Source organism: Schistocerca cancellata, chromosome 4, assembly GCF_023864275.1.
Source record: "Schistocerca cancellata isolate TAMUIC-IGC-003103 chromosome 4, iqSchCanc2.1, whole genome shotgun sequence".
NCBI lineage: Eukaryota > Metazoa > Arthropoda > Insecta > Orthoptera > Acrididae > Schistocerca > Schistocerca cancellata.
In genome coordinates, this window is record NC_064629.1 from 447,235,891 (window position 1) to 447,253,187 (window position 17,297).

Genomic DNA, 17,297 nt, shown 5'->3' on the forward strand with positions numbered 1-17,297 from the left:
TCAATTAATGTAGTAATGTGCACTTAACAGATGAATCCCATTTCAGTTTGAAAAATGATGCTCATCGGACATTCGTCTGTAGAGGGAGTGGTTGACAATACTGTCATAGGAATTTGGTGACTGGGGGTGTATAGCACTAAGCTGGGTTAAGACAGGCAAACGGAGCAACTGATAATTCAACTCTTACCAACTGAAATTGGGTTTCGTCTGATTAGGCCACGGTTTTACAGTACTCTAGGGTCCAACCGATATGGTCTCGAGCGCAGGCGATTTCTCGCTGTTAGCAATGGCACTAGTGTCGCTCTTCTGCTGCCATAGCTCATTAACGCCAAATTTCGCCACACTGTCCTAACGGATACGTTCTTTGTACTCCCACATTGATTTCTACGATTATTTCACTCAGTTTTGCTTGTCTGTTAGCACTGACAACTCTACGAAAACACCGCTTCCTCTACGTCGTTGATTGAAGGCCGTCGGCCACTGCGTTGTCCGTGTTGATGAAACTGAACTTTGCTATTCTCGGCACGCTCTTGACACAGTACATCTCTGAATACTGAGTTCCCTAACGATTACTGTTAATGGCGTGTCCCATGCGGCTAACTCCAGGTACAATTCTGCGTTCCAAGGCTCTTAATTCCCGTCGTGTGGCCAGAAACAAACCTTTTCACAGAAGTCACCTGAATACAGGTAACAGTTTTGCCAATGCGTTGCCTTTTTGTACCTTGTGTACCCGATACTACCGCCCGCTGTATACGTGCAAATCCCTATCCCATGACTTGTCACCTCAGTGTAGTACTAATCTTTCCTCCACGTCTTAACATATTTCAGCCATAGGACCAACTACCCAGTAATCTGCGTCTGACCCAAAGCCATAGGAGAGTCAAGCTTCTCCCGTTATCACCTTTCTCTCGGAATACCTCATGTATCTGCTTTCTGTCCATCAGCGAACCAGTACTCTCTCACTTTGACAACGTTGTTCGTGCTTTTCTTATCTTTATTTCTGATTTCTTTCTTCCGACTCATCTGTTAATTTTACTCCATTATTTCTCTGTCTTCACCAAGCCAGCCGGCTTCTCCAGGTTTGATTCCTTCTGCACTGTTTACATGCCTTTGTGTTTGTTTGTCTTCACGAGACCAACAATTTTAGCTGTTGCTCCTTAAATTCCCTGCTGTTTGAATGCTTATGCAAAGAATACATCACTAACATTCTACTGATTTTGTTGTTCCTTATTTCAGTGTCAAAAACTTCTGCAGCTTCTTTTTCCTTCTTCAGGTATTTAACTCTTATGGCATTTTACTTTCCCTGTTTTCTTTGAGAACCATTGCTGAAAGTCTGGGTTTTCGTTTCTAAAACGGTAAGAGAAACACTGCTCTCACTGGACCGTAAGTGGCATGTTACACGGAACAGCTGCTCTGAAAATTTGAGTTACCTGATCTAAAATGAATATTTTTAGTTATTGATTATGCGCCCACTGATCTCCCAAGATGCTTTTTAGTTGAACACACTTTTCCTTTGCTGTATCGTGGAAGTATTTGTATAATTTCTCCTGCCATTAAAGTTATGTCTATGTTTTATCTTCTTAGTCTGAAATGCTCTTACATTCATACTGGGGATCTTCTGCCTCACTGGACGCCCTGTTACGCTCGTTCAAGCCTAAGAGGGCATCTGTACTCTCCTCATTGTCCTCCACTGTTATTCATTCCCAGAAAGAGAGGAAAGATTTTAGTAGATATGCCTATCTTTCTGCTGCCTTCTTTCCACTGTAAAACTGGCCATTTACACATCAGCTGATTATCAAAAAGTAGAAGAAAAGTTACAATAATACTTTCTACTAGAAAGTTTCATCAACTGAAATATACTGATGAATGAAGAAAATTTGGTAATGCAAGGCACGAATGTCACATCGGCATCAAAACAAAACAAAAATTCCAAGTGAGTTATTCAAGACAAAAATGATGATCTGAGTAAATTAAACACAAATACCACATGAAAAAGTATGAATTTCTGTTATTTATGGGAAGTAATTTCAGAAATTACTGTGAGGTAGCCCACGTCGGGGAAAAAGATACGTTCAGTCTCATAAGTCCTGTATTTTCATTCAGTTTATTCCATTCCCTGTTCTAAGTTTCCGTTCCCAAGGTAAGGACGTGTTTTAGACAATATGCAGCACAAACGGCGTTTTGTGCTTTGTGTTGCAACAGGTGTAATTCAGTTGCAACTATGTCAAGTGATTTTCTGAACAATGAACTGCCTCAAAGACAGATTTACTACGAAGGGCGGAAACATCTCGTATTACATCATTGGCCTCTAAGGTCGTCCGATATCACCGTATTCTTTTTTTATTTTGAGAGAGATTGTGAAATACGATGTCTACGTGCTTACCCTTCCAACAACTATGAAATCGCATAGCAACATCAGGTAATGCAGCAATTCCAAACATTCTGGCAAAATTATGGGACTAGTTTGACTATCATCTGGATGACTGTTGCGCGTCCGGTGAAGGGCACATTCAGCATTCGTTGAAGCTAAATGAAATCTTTGATTCTGAAAGTAATTTCAAAAATTACTCCAAGGTTGCATGTCATGGATGTAAAAAATATGTATTTTTAAAATCGGATGGTTCCTTGAAAATAAAAACTTTAGTTCTATGAACAGGTTAAAAATTATTCGAAGTTTCAATTTTATTCACGTAGAAGATAGTACTGTGATATCAGATACATCTTTTTGTAACGCCCTGCACTATATTTTTGTTTATACTCCTACGGCTTTCTCTCTGCTGCGGCCCCCCACACCGCCACCTCCCTTTCTTCCCCCTGAAACTTTCCATTTGCAGTGCGCCGCCAATGAGCTGACAGTTCATAGACGGATATTTACACACAGTAAAAAGTAAGTTATCACACAAACTGCATTGACGCACACGGCCTTCACTGTGAACGCATGCCGGCCCGAAATGGCTCTAGAAGCTATTGGGAACACGGAAACTATGTATAAAAACTAATGGAAAGAAATCTACGGAGCATGTAAGGGTTCACATGTGACGCTATGCCGACCCTGGGACATGTATACTAAGGCGAAAACGATAGCTGGCGGCAACAGTACCTTTTAGAGCCGTGCAAATAGTTCGCCCGCGAACAACACTGTCAAGTCAGAATGGATTCCAATGTTCGTAACCGCCGAGGTCTGTATTTTCACGTCTAGAAAATTTATTTTTATTACCAAACGCTCTTCACTTCTGTCCTGTGAAACTTAACGGTATGAAAATAGTTTAGTTTTGTTTCATTTCAGATCAAAAACAGTTCGTTTATTAAAGCAAGCTCACGCAAGTATAGGGCAAGTCTGACGACTACAATCTGCATGTTAGTGCCCCTCGTGGAGGGCACATTGCCCACGTGTGGAAAGTTATCTGTGTATGCATGTAAAAGTACTCGTGTACACGTCTTACAAGAGAACCTCCCATCGCACCCCCCTCTGATTTAGTTATAGGTTGGCACAGTGGATAGGCCTTGAAAAACTGAACACAGATCAATCGAGAAAACAGGAAGAAGTTGTGTGAAACTATGAAAAAAATAAGCAAAATATACAAACTGAGTAGTCCATGCGCAAGATAAGCAACATCTAGGATAGTCTTAGCTCAGGAACGCCGTGGTCCCGTGGTTAGCGTTGAGTAGCTGCGGAATGAGAGGTCCTTGGTTCAATTCTTCCCTCAAGTGAAAAGTTTACTTACTTTATTTTCGCGAGCTATATTTGCTGGATTCATATTGCCCACGGAATACATCTCACGTATTTAATGCACTCTCGTCCAAAGTAGCGAACAGTCAACTGCCAGCCAGGGAGCCTCGTTAGTAGAATTACTCTCTCTTCCGTGCGCTGTAGTCGACTGACGTCGTGTGTTTCGATGTTTGTTTAGGTGTAGCGTCCCATACTACGGCGCAGTTACCTCGGATCGGACGGACGGACGGACGGACAGATGATAATTGTCTGAAAATAAAAAAATTAAACTTTGCACTCGAGGGATGACTTGAACCAAGGACCTCTCGTTCCGCAGCTGCTCATGCTAACCACGGGACCACGGTGCTCCTGAGCTCTCATTATCCTTATGTTGCTTATCTTGCACATGGACTACTCAGTTTGTATATTTTGCTTATTTTTTTCATAGTTCCACACAACTACTTCCTGTTTTCTTGATTGATCTGTGTTCAGTTTTTTCAAGGCCTATCCACTGTGCCAACTTATAACTAAATCTGAGTGGGGTGCGATGGGGAGGTTCCCTTGTTAGTAGTCCTTCACATACGAACCGACCACCACTTTGCGATGGGTTTCGAAAGAATGTGTGGCATTCAACGAAAAAACTGGCGCCTCCTCTGTCTCAGTGGCAACCACATATGTAAGTATTATTTTGTCTGGGAACTTTAAGTATTCTAAAAGGGTAAGTGAAATGCTGCAATTACTTTTACTGGCAGAAGCGGAAAATCGGTTGTATTGAGAATGTATGCAGGAGTTAAAAGCTCTATAGGAGGTTGAACAGACGATTGCTGACGGATATGCGGCGTCCTTTTGATGCACCACACTGCTGCCCTAATACAGTGAACGTGTTACCGATCCACGACCGCCAAGTGTTAGTCCCGTCTATCTCTGGTCGGGACAAGCTACTGCAGAGTGTGGCAATCTACAGGTTTTATTAACTACTCAGTAGATCATTGTTCGCAAAATATCTACGTCGATGACTAGCATGACTACAAGGACGCCTGCAAACAACTGACCGCTCTTTTCTTGAAGGATCATAACAAGGTAGTCAGCATATGCGTCAGAGGTCGGGGACCACCATAGTTCGCGGCTGTGCAATTCCGAAATGAATCTTGGCTCTGCTGCAGAGCAGGTGCTGCATTCATGTGTTCACATACGAAAATTTTACGCCGAACCGGGACTTAAGAAGGGTCTTTGTCTTTCTCGGACAACGTTCAGTTACATTATTTGTAGGTGCTAGCATCGCGGACAGTGAATCTGATGGTGCAAAGCATCTTTCTGCAGCGTTGTAGAAGTGGTGTGAACTGAATATGGATTAGCCCCTACGATTCCTCTATCAGGTGGTATAAGATGATATTCCTCCTCCACTAGTTTCTGTGATACAGAAAAATTGTCTCCGGAAAGGTACATATGACCTCTAGGATGGTGCAACCATTCTGCAAATGCGAGATACACAACATCGAAACATTTTAGTGCCAGTCTCCGTGAGAGAACGTGCAAAATAATTTATCACCACTCTTATGTTATCTTCCAGTTATAAACAGCTCTGATGAAACTGATGGACGCAGTCAGAGATCTTCAGTTCACTGGGCCAATGGAACACAGACATGCACACAAGCAGATTGTGACTTGTTGACACGGAGCCTTAAATTCACATTCTTGCCGTTATCTTTTGTGCGTTGGTCGAAACAAAGGATCAGTAAAAGGTCGCGATTACATTTGCCCACTGTCACTACACGAAGAAGAAAGCCCCATTCTGTTCACTTGACGCATCGAAATGGCTCAAATGGCTCTGAGCACTATGGGACTTAACATCTATGGGCATCAGTCCCCTAGAACTTAGAACTACTTAAACATAACTAACCTAAGGACAGCACACAACACCCAGTCATCACGAGGCAGAGAAAATCCCTGACCCCGCCGGGAATCGAACCCGGGAACCCGGGCGTGGGAAGCGAGAACGCTACCGCACGACAACGAGCTGCGGACGACGCATCAAACATGACACACATGGAACACTGCTCAAGTATGGGAGCTATGGCAGCTATTGGTATTTAGAACTAAACCAGATTTTGGCAAGAATAAATTTGGTACAACGTCTGAGTGACTATTTTTAGGAACTGAGGCATGGAGCCTGTTTTGTTAGCGACATTGCTCGACGGCTGGCGTTCTCGTGTGGTATTGAACAGGCCAATAGGTTTGCAGCTCTTTCTCGGAAACAAGATAAAAGCGCATCCTAATAGGTCGGCATTTGTTAACAGTAAGTACGTACCAGACGGTTATAATTAAAGTACAACTACTCACAGAGCTCCAGTGTGGGCTATAAATATCGTATGGTAGCGAAACTTAGATATTCTAATGCGTTAATGCGGACCCGATTTACGCCGGAAAAAATTAGTTCCACTTTTGGCCCCCAGGTGCAAATCTGCCGCTGTGAATGCAAGAAAGGGGTATTGAAATGTTTCCATATGTAATGGATTAGGAATGGCACGTGTACAGAAAACTTCAAACAAGTGAAAAAGGCATAACGTTGATTTTATTATTAACCAATCCGTACACAATTTGTCAATGTGAGCATCGGAAATGATTACGAGATGCTGTACATTGCCAGACTTGCAAACGGGTGGCCAAAATCGGAGCCATTTTTTCCAGCGTAAATCGGTTCCGCATTGAAACATTAGCATTTCTAATAAATTCCGCTCCCATACAATAAATAAAGCCCACACTAGACCTCTGATTAGCCGCACTTAAATTATAAGCATCCGGCACCACAATTGTGCGAAAGAAGAGAAAAATCGGTGGCCCATTCGGTGAACTCTTATGTTGCTCTGCCTATTACTGAATTCATGCCACACGGGAAATAATGTTCGCCAATTGCACCAACGACTCGCACTATCAGAAATGCGATTACGGCTGCTGAGCTTGTTTCTCAACTATTTCACTGAAATCTCTTATATCTGAAGTAAGACCGATTGTGCTCTTGTATGAATACTGTGACAAAGATCGAGCGATCTGGTGCACTGTCTAAGGCACTAGACTGCAATCCTGCGAAACGGAGTTCAAAGCCTTCGTTTACACAAGCGCTGTCAGTCATTCAGACAACCGACTATTTCCTTCGAGAATGACACAAACTGGTCTTCTTCCTCCTCATTTTCGACCTATCCATTGTTATGAATTTGTCGTCGATGGGACGGTTAACGCTAATTTTCTTTCGTTTGTATTTGAACGTTTAATGCTCTACGAATGCTATTAGAATCACAAAAATTTACCTTTACGTGGTGTCATGTTTCGTTTGATACCTGTTTGTTTTATGTTAAGTGGTATATGCTTGCCATAGGCCATTTATTTTTTACAAAAGTTGCAGTTTCTCCGATACCCAAAGAACCGAAGCTTGTCACCTACGTTATCTGCGTTTGAACCTGAGATGGCACCCTCGCGCACTGCCATCTCCATCTCCTTCTACGATATGGATCTCTCAAAATTTACTCACATTTGCTAGTGAACTTTAATGTTGCTGAGGTTTTAATTATCGGAAGTACACTACCTTACATTTTGATGTAGTTGGGGTATCGTAAAATGTTTCCGTCATGTTTTATCTTTTTATGGTCTGCCTAGGTATTTTTTTCCTCTGATAACATTTCTCAGGAAATAAGCAGGTCCACTGCTCTGAGAACTGCAGTTTCCCCATTTGATCTCTCAACACACAGACCAGTCACCGAACGGAATTTTCCAAGATGCATCGCCACCAATGGAAACCTAACTCTTTACATTCAAATTCTCGTTTTGCATAATCGAAAGAACGCTTAGGACTACGTGTATCTTATTAAGTTCATCACTAACTATGCCGCTGAAATATTCATTCTGAAGGAGGAGATTAGCATGTTTGGCAGCTGGTACGTCGGTTATGCCAGAGTGCCGCTTCGCAGTATAAGGAAAACGCCTGAGACCGTGGAGAAACTACTGGGATCTTAACTTCATTGTAGTACGGGTAAATTATTTTTTTAAGATGAAAGTGTTGATAGAAAACAGTACTGTAACTTTTTCATTGCGTTCATCACTGCACGTCGATCCATCAGGAAGCTCGTAAGTGAAAGGAGCCTATCTTTATATTTCAGAAAATTTAAGAAAGTGACTAAAGATCTGAAAAATCTGAGTGTGGCTGCAGATATTCGAAATCGGAACCTAATAAGAGAAACTTTAAAGGAGAGTTTATCTGATTTTAAAGTGCAGAGACTTTTCACTATCGGTAAAAATAATCAATGAACTCAAATTCTTGAAAGAAAGAGGAAGACAAGTTTTAATAAACATTTCGGAAAATTATTAGATCATTTATCAAGTTACTGAAATTTGAAGCTTACATTGTTCTGCTCAACTGAGTCAAGTATTTTTTGTCAGAGTATTTATGGCCAAGTCTGTTTTGAAACGTCCGTGACTGACGTCAACTCAGTTAGCGAGGATGTAGGCGGAAAGAGTTGTAGCAGTCGGTGATAATAACTGACTGGCTATGGTTAAAATTTTGGGGGTTACCACGAAACGCCTTCACTCCTCTCTGGGCAATGCGCATAGGCTGTCAACTGTAATGACATTTGGAACTGAAAATTGTGAAGTAGTTCAGCATTAGGTTGTCCTAATCACTGTCAACTATGACCTGATGAAAGCGCACTGCTTACATCTGGACGATTATTCTGAACGTGAGACACTTACCGCTCCTGTTATCCATCAGGTCTCTGTAGAAGTTCACGAGGTCTGCCACCACTTGCAGCGTCATGGTGTCTGCTATCTGTAACAGAATACAATATTCTGTCAGAAAGTTTTTCTTTCAGATCATTGCACAAGCAATGCCACAAGTTTTTTAGAAAAAAAGAATACTGAAAGCTAGTGTAGCTGAACAAAACATGAGCTATGTTTATCTATTTAGACTATTAACACTTTAGCAGAATACTTAACATCTGTTATCAATGTGCTTTTGCAATCGATAGAGGACAAAATACCGACGTTTGGGAAAGTCTGCAGCGAAATCCGCATTTCTTGGCAGACTGCGACAACTGTTGCAGCCGGAATGTTAATAGGGGAGTTCATCTGCAAACGGCTAACATTGATATGGTTATGTTTGCTTCTCGATTGTAACACGTATTCCCGCAAGATGATGTGGGTGACTCCGTGGGCTCAGGAACCATCACTGTTCACTGAAGTGGGAGTCCTGTGTCTCCGAGTCTCACCTAAAGAATGTGTGTAGGTTTTATGCGTATCATCACTACGTGTGTATCAAACATTAGTACGCTGATTATTTAATTTGCAATGCTTTATACTTTGAAACAATTCTAGTTTGCTTCCCTTCAGTTAACTTACTGGCTATATAGGCTACAAGCCAGCTTAAAAAAAGTGAAGTCCGTAAATTAGCAAGAGTCCGAGTCATTCCATTTACTCACATTTACATTTTTAATTGTTTCTTTGTATCTGACAACGTTTTACCTGGAATGAGTACGGTTTCGCCACGATTATACACCCTAAGAAAGATTCGACTTAGAGTTGTGGAATACAGACTAGAATCCAGACCAGTGTCGTCCCAGTGCATGGGCAGGAGTCTTTTAGCCTCTTTGCCGACTGTTTACACTTCTCACAGTGCTGTTCGCGACTCATTGCGAACTGCTCGAGTCATGGACAGCTTTGTTTGAAGAGCGCTGCTGCTATAAGCTTGTATGGCTGGAAGCGGTGGCGTGTTCGTGGAATCTTGGCACTTTTGTGACGCAGGAATAAGGAAATTTACTCCACGGTGGAACAAGTGCTGAAGTTTCGTTGGTTAAAATGAGGAAAAAAAATATCTACACATGTTCCAGTACATGTTTCCCCCACAACTGTGTTTTATTTCTATTTAAGATCCCATGGAAACATTATTTCTAGGTCATCCTAGCATAGTTATAGGTATATAGCTGCAGCTTGCGGTTATGTGAAAGTAATCTTAACGAACACCAGGCTATCAATTGTCAGAACAGATAATAAACTAGAGCTCCCAGTAAAAGAAACTGGCTATTTTGTGTAAGCGTTGTCTTATCTACGCCCATGGTAACCAAATCAACTTCATTTAGGGCACGACCTACTTCTAAGTAACAACCGTTACAGCTTACATTTGCAGAGCAACCTGCTGTATAGGAAGCGTATAAATATGGTGAGCTCTGAAATAACGGGAAAGTAATTCAGACTTGTTCCTTTCGATTTTTCCAAAAATAATGTACTTGGTTTTAAGCTCATGGGACATTAAAACAGCATGAAAGAAACACCCATTACACCACCTGCATAGTTACACACACTAGTTTTGTCAGTTGGAAGTTCAGAGCAATTGGAGGTTCAGAGCAAGTGCTGCACCATTTACTATCCAAATTCAGATGTGAACCTGCTGCCGTTTCAGATGATTTGGTCGTGGACAAAGGTTGTGTGAGTAACAGTCACGAAATGGTTTTATTATCGTATCACATGTTTGAGGACGTGCATTCTAATTCAACATATGGAGCATCCATAACTGTTTCGTTATTGCTGCTGCGTCAATACGCGCAGCTGTAATCGAGAATGCCAGTCATCGAGCAGAATGCTGTGGTAGTAGCAGTATTAGTAGTATCGTTTATTTACTAGTGGATATCTTTTTAAAGGATTACACATGTAATGGTGGTATAGTTTACGAAAAGAATACAGATATTTACCTACTTGCAGGTCTCGTTTGAGAAGGACGGGGCAGGTTGTGATTTGCAGCTTCATAGTAGAAACATGAAGTAATGACGGGAACTACAGAAACTAATTTCACGCCGGATCCGAGAATTGTGATCCTGATTGTGGAACGGCTCGCGTATTCACGCTGCCCTTCATCTGAGTCGCTGCTTTTCCTGTTTCTAGCGGCGAGAAGGCGATCGTATTACAACACACTGAACAGCTGCTTTAATGTCTCTACCTTTTACTTTGAAAGTGGGTAATATTCAGTTAAAAAAAAAAGACTGACATATCCAGTATATTTTACACGAGATTAATCACAAATTATGTGACCTCATTTGTTTAGAAACCTCTTTCGTTGAAGGGTCACACAAAATCGTATTCGCAGCTGTTCGTTGCGTCTGGCTGATAGGTACTAGACCGTAAGTGTTTTACTGGTATCACAATTTTTAGAATCGGGAAGTTCATTCGTTATCAGCATATTTAACTTTTCTAAAATATATACGAAAATTATTTCCGACCACACAGCGAAATTGCCAGTATTTTAATGACGATAAATTTGGGCACGTAAAGAATACGCAACAGGACTTGGCATTGTTAACAGTACTGAAGTCCGTAAATAGTACCATCAGTCGGAAGTGGCTGCCGAAAATTTCAACTGCCATCCGCTTTCCTTTCTGGGTCGTTCTGTCTTTCTCCGTAGCGTACGGTCAGTTTGAGTGCTGGATACTGGTCACTCTATACGACTATCACTAAATGCGAGATAAAATCGCCTTGACATAGTTCAGTCGTACGGTGCCAGATGTACGGTTATTTTCCGGAGACATTTATCAGAATTGCGTGTTTATTGTGAATTTTAGCGTTTAGTAAAAACTTCGTAGCTTAAGCAGCCATTCAAAATAAGGTGATAGATTAGCCTCTGAAAATCTTATATGTGAGTTTCTTAATTCTTAATATGTTACATTTTTTATATTTTAAAATGTTCAACACATTTGCTGCATAAAATATTATAAAGAAAAACCATCAGCATACATTCCGGTAAGGAATATTGCGGTCGTAGACTAGAATTTTAGATAGCAAAAAATTAATTCATGCTTTAAAATTAACACTAATTTTCTTTCTCTCTCAGATTCTAGCTTCCTTCAAAAATACGGAAATAGCGTGGGAATAACCAAAATTTAATTTCTGGATTTTTTAGAAAAATTATAAGTAACCCTTTGTGGGAACTACACTTTAGTATTACCTCTATTTTACCATTATTTGTGAGTGTTGCTCTGATGAAGTGGAAACTGTGTTTCACCTAGTCGGGTTCAGCAAACCAGGAAAAGGTTAAGAAAACGTTTTATAATTCAATAGCAAATTTTTTGAATATGTAACTTGACTGATATTTGTGTCTGTAAAAGCTGCACGATTTCAAATTGAGGGTTAAGCTCGGTCACAGTCGGTAAGTCATATGTGTATATTAGCATAAAGCTCCAGTCCGCGTAGAAAACTGGGTTCAACAATGCGTGGCGAACAGGTTTACTGTGGCGTTTTGTTGAGCCTCTGAAGCAGTTAGTCTTTCAACAATAGAAAAATCGTGACTCTACTAGCCCACCTTTTACGCTTTCAGCCTCTTTACGAGCCTTTGTTTTTCTCGTCGTATCATGGTTATGGTGACGTGCATTATCGCAAAAAAATGGCTCTGAGCACTATGGGACTTAACTTCTGAGGTCATCAGTCCCCTAGAACTTAGAACTACTTAAACGTAACCAACCTAAGGATATCACACACATCCATGCCGGAGGCAGGATTCAAACCTGCGACCACAGCGGTCGCGCGGTTCCAGACAGTAGTGCCTAGGACCGCTCGGCCACCCCGGCCGGCTGCATTATCTCATTCATGCACAATAATCTTAGGCGTAAATCTCAATCGCTCATTGAAATGCTGGATGACCACGGGTAGAGTTCTGCACGGATAAGAGAAATGCCATCCGCGACCGGAAGTCTTATTCATAATCACAGATATTAAAATTTTTGCGAAGAACTTCAAGCCATCCCGTAGACCAGAACGCTTAACAAGTCTTACGCCTGCTGCTGACCGACCTCGTAATTTACGCCCACTAAAGCTACAACTTGGTCGTAACTACTGAAATAAATTTCGTGAAAAAATTTTGTAATATATTTTCAACTCCGGGAAGTCAATGAAATCGTGTTACAAGCTGCCATTACGTCTTGCATGCTATTAAATGCTAGTCACTGTACACACATCAAAACAAGTTTCGCAGCACCTCGGTTCCGAGAGTTCCGGAACCTGTACAGAAAACTGGAAGCGAGATCAACATAAACATCATTTCCGCCCTTTTACTGCTCATGAAAATCGCACAGTGGATGTTGTACCACCATACAGCGAAACCATCAGAGGTGGTGGTCCAGATTGCTGTACACACTGGTACCTATTACCCAGTGGCACGTCCTGTTACATTCATGTATGCCTGTATTCAACGTGAGATACTATCCAAAAGTTCATCAAGACACCGTTGATCCAGACTGTCCCACTCCTCAATGGCGATTCGGCGCAGATCCCTCTGAGTAGTTGGTGGGTCACGTTGTCCATAAACAGCCCTTTTCAATCTATCCCAGGCATGTCCGATAGGGTTCACGTCTGGAGAGCATGCTGGACGTTCTAGTCGAGCGATGTACTTATCCTGAAGGAAGTCATTGACATGATGTGCACGATGGGGGCTCGAGTTGTCGTCCATGAAAACAAATGTCTCGCCAATATGCTGCCGATATGGTTGCACTATCGGTCGGAGGATGGCATTCACGTATCGTACAGCCGTTACGGCGCCTTCCATGACCACCAGCGTCGTACGTCGTCCCCACATAAAGCCATCCCAAAACAGCAGGGAACCTCCACCTTGCTGCACTCGTTGGACAGTGTGTCTAAGGCGTTCAGCCTGATCGGGTTGCCTCCGAACAAGTCTCCGATGATCTTCTGGTAGAAGGCATATGGAAAACTCATCGGTGAAGAGAACGTAATGCCAATCCTGAGTGGTCCATTCGGCATGTTGTTGGGCCCATCTGTACCGCGCTGCCTGGTGTCGTGGTGGCAAAGATGGACCTCGTCATGGATGTCGGGAGTAAAGTTGCGCATCATGCAGCCTATTGTGCACAGTTTGAGTCGTAACACGACGTCCTGTGGCTGCACGAAAAGCATTATTCAACAAGGAGGCGTTGCTGTCAGGGTTCCTCAGAACCATAATCCGTAGGTAGCGATCAGCCACTGCAGTAGTATCCCTTGGCGGCCTGAGCGAGGCATGTCATCTACAGTTCCTTTCTCTTTATCTCCTCCATGTCCGAACAACAGAGCTTTGGTTCACTCCGAGACGCCTGGACACTTCCCTTGTTGAGAGCCCTTCCTGGCACAAAGTAACAATGCGGACGCGATGGAACCGCGGTATTGACCGTCTAGGCATGGTTTAACTGTAGACAACACGAGCCGTGTACCTTCTTCCTGGTGGAATGACGAAGTGATCGGCTGTCGGACCCCCTCCGTCTATTAGGCCCTGCTCATGCATGGTTGTTAAATCATTGGGCGGTTTTAGTGACATCTCTGAACAGTCAAAGGGACTGTGGCTGTGATACAATATCCAGAGTCAACGTCTGTCTTCAGGAGTTCTAGGAACCGGGGTGATGCAAAACTTTTGATGTGTGTAGTTGGTTTAAGAAGTTTGCTTTAATTCAGCACAACGTCAAATTATTTTAACTTGCTAATTTTCTGCAATTAATAAACGATGATCTATACTTTTAAATATATTTGAGACAATCGTTATATAGACTCACTGATTTTATTCAAACATTTGAGCATGTAACTCAAGTAGATGAAAATCGTAATATTGACACTGACCTTTAACCACAAAGTGTCATTTATCATTGAAATCAGCAGATACACTGTAATCGGCGTGGGCTTTTGTCCACGAAGTAATCACTGCGGACGTCCATCGTGCCTTTCCTCTACGAACCATAGACATTAGTGCGGCGAGGTGTCCTGCGCGCCTCGACTATACAGAAAACCGCAGCATGAGTAAGTAAATCGGTGGGGTTATCTGGCGAAACGATATTAACATATGGTTCTTAAAGAAGGGCTGCAGATTTTTCAGTAGCGGTAGGGGCAGCCTCTACATCAGCGTCTTCATTCATACCGCGCAAGTAATCTTATGGTGCGTGGCGGAGGGTACTTTGTGCCTACTACTGATTTCCTTTACTGTTACACCGTCAGACAGACCGAGGAGAAAACAGCTGTCTGTATGTCTCCGTACGAGCCCTAATTTCTCTTATCTTACTTGCGTAGTCCTTACGCGAAGTGTACGTTGGCAGCATTAGGATCGTTCTGCAGTCAGCTTCAAATGACACACAAAATTTTCTCAATAGAGTTCCTCGAAATTGACGACGCCTCCCGTCCACATACTCTCATTTGAGTACCCTAAGCATCGCCGTAATACTTGTGTGTTGATCGAAATTACCGTTAACAAATCAAGGAGCCAGCCTTCGAATTGCTTCGATATCATCCTTTAAGCCATTGGTTCCCAATCAGTAGTCCAAACACCGCGAGCGGTCCGCAAGAGTCGAAATGTGATCCGCGAAAGACTTAAAATTTCAAACGATTATTCATTTGAAGTTAATAATCCCTTTTACGCGGGCGGTGAAGCGCTGCGCGGTCTGTGAGTGCCAAAGTGCGTGGCTGGCCGGGGTACGGAAAGTGATGGACGTCACAGCATGGGACGAGCCGGTCAATAATGAGCGTTCTTCTGTTTTGCTCAGCGGTCTCAATGACTGCATTTGTCTGTTTAATGGTTCGATGGTATCAGTAGTTTAACTGAATGTTGGTCCTTAACATGCTTATCAATTCATGGCGTACAAAAAAAGTTCGAATATTTCTATGTTAAATATCCTTTAATCAGAACTATTCTTTACAAAAGGGGAAATAGACGTGAGTATATCTATGCATGTTTGTGTTACAGGAAATTCACAGCAGTTAGGTACATTTCGTTGAATACCTAATTGGAATATAACATAATAAATGTAGAAGTATTTATCCAATATTATTTTATTGATTTTATTATGAAAATATATTATGTTTACGCTTTTGCTTGTTATGTTTCTATTGGACTGCATTTCTGTTTCATTTTCAGATATTAGTCCAAGAGAAAATCCGATACGAACTACATTAAATTCAGATTTACTTTGATTTAAAGTAACTGGGAATAAAACCGCAGTATGGTATATGCCTAACAATTATCGCGAACGATTCTTTGAAGCCATAGAAATTGAAACGCCGCTTAGAAACGGTCCGTCCTAATTTCTCTGACCGACTACCAAAATTCTGCGAAGGAAAATTAGTGTGCTTGGAAAAAAATAAAATAAAACTCAGGCTTAGTGGTATGAGATTTGCATCCTCGGAGATATAATCGAGTCTAATTTGAGATATCGAAATTGATAGCGCAATCAAAACAGTTTCTCACAACGGATGAAACACACTTTAAACCTTGTTTAATGAAAGTTCTTTTAGTTAAAATATCTCCATATTTAACTCTGCAGTGTGATGAATCGACCGACATTTCTAGTCTTTTGTTACTGGTGTTCAACTTTTTAGAAGACTAAAACATAAAGAGTGATTAATTTTGCGGGAACTGCAAGTTATCGGCGTCATGAAGATAAGAACCAAATATTTCTAAAACCAGAGCAGTATGTCGGAAAATGCTTATCGGTTTCTGTACAGATGGTAAACGCTCCAGCTGTGTTAGGATCATTCTCAGGTCTAGTGACGTTAATAGAACAGAAGAATGATTCGACATGAACAACGAATTGTATTATACATCGCCAGACGTTAAATTCCAAGACTCTTCCTTAAAGTCTTACAAGGGGAAGGCCTCAGACACGGCCAACCGATTCAGCTCAAATTTGGCAGGTCGCTTGTTTACAACCTAAAACTAAGGAATCTAAGATATTTTAGGTCAACACCCCCGCAATTTTGAGAAAATCGCCCCTAAAGGTTATGACTAGGAATCTACTCAAAATTGGCGTGATCGATTGATTATCGTAAATAGAGCATTTTTCATCATGAGGTATGGGGTCCGAAAATACATACTTTTCCAGAAATCGAAGTAAGAAACTTTTACAACTGCCGCTTCTGTACAAGGTAAACGCTTTTCGCCGACAGCACCGAGAGCGCAACGGCCAAGATAACTGGCTGGGACTCTGAAAACTCGGGTTCGAATCTCGAAGAAACCTAGCGGACGTTGTTCTTTTCTTTTGTATTTTTCCATATCTCATTTAGTAGGTATAGGAGGGTTAATAAGGTAAGTGTTATCATTCCTTATTGATTTACTTACCTTATTGACTCTCATATCCCTATCAATTGAGATATGGAAAAATACAAACGAAAAGAATAACATCCATTGCAGGTAAACACAGCCCAGACCATCAGCTTGCACAGTACCTTGTTGAAAACTTGGGTTCATGGCTTCGTGGGCTGTGTGCCACACTAACTCTATAATCGGCTGTTACCAACAGAAATCGTTACTCATCTGACCAGGCAACGGTTTTCCAGTCGTCGAGGATCCAGCCGATATAGTGACGACCCCAGTAGAGACACTGTAGGCGATGTCGTGCTGTTAGCAAAGGCACTCGCGTCAGTCATCTGCTGCCAGTTCATTAGTGCCAAATTTCCCCGCAATGTCAGAACTGATACGTTCGTCATACAATTTGATTTCTGTGGTTATTTCACGCAGTGTTGCTTGTCTGGTAGCACTGACAACTCTACACAAACGCAGCTGCTCTCGGTCGTTAAGTGAAGGCCGTCGGCCACTGCG

The 17,297-nt window shown here is 41.9% G+C and overlaps 1 protein-coding gene across 2 annotated transcripts in view; it reads right to left on the reverse strand.

Annotated features, from left to right (window-relative positions):
• LOC126184614 (elongation of very long chain fatty acids protein-like) overlaps positions 1-17,297 on the reverse strand; it is a 163,692-nt gene that overhangs the window by 79,358 nt on the left and 67,037 nt on the right. The window contains exon 2 of one of the 2 annotated variants that reach the window (XM_049927070.1): positions 8,450-8,527. In XM_049927070.1, coding sequence (XP_049783027.1) covers positions 8,450-8,513 — 64 coding nt within the window. In that variant the 5' untranslated portion in view covers positions 8,514-8,527. The remainder of the gene's footprint in view (positions 1-8,449; positions 8,528-17,297) is intronic. The other variant, XM_049927069.1, reaches the window with a different exon arrangement.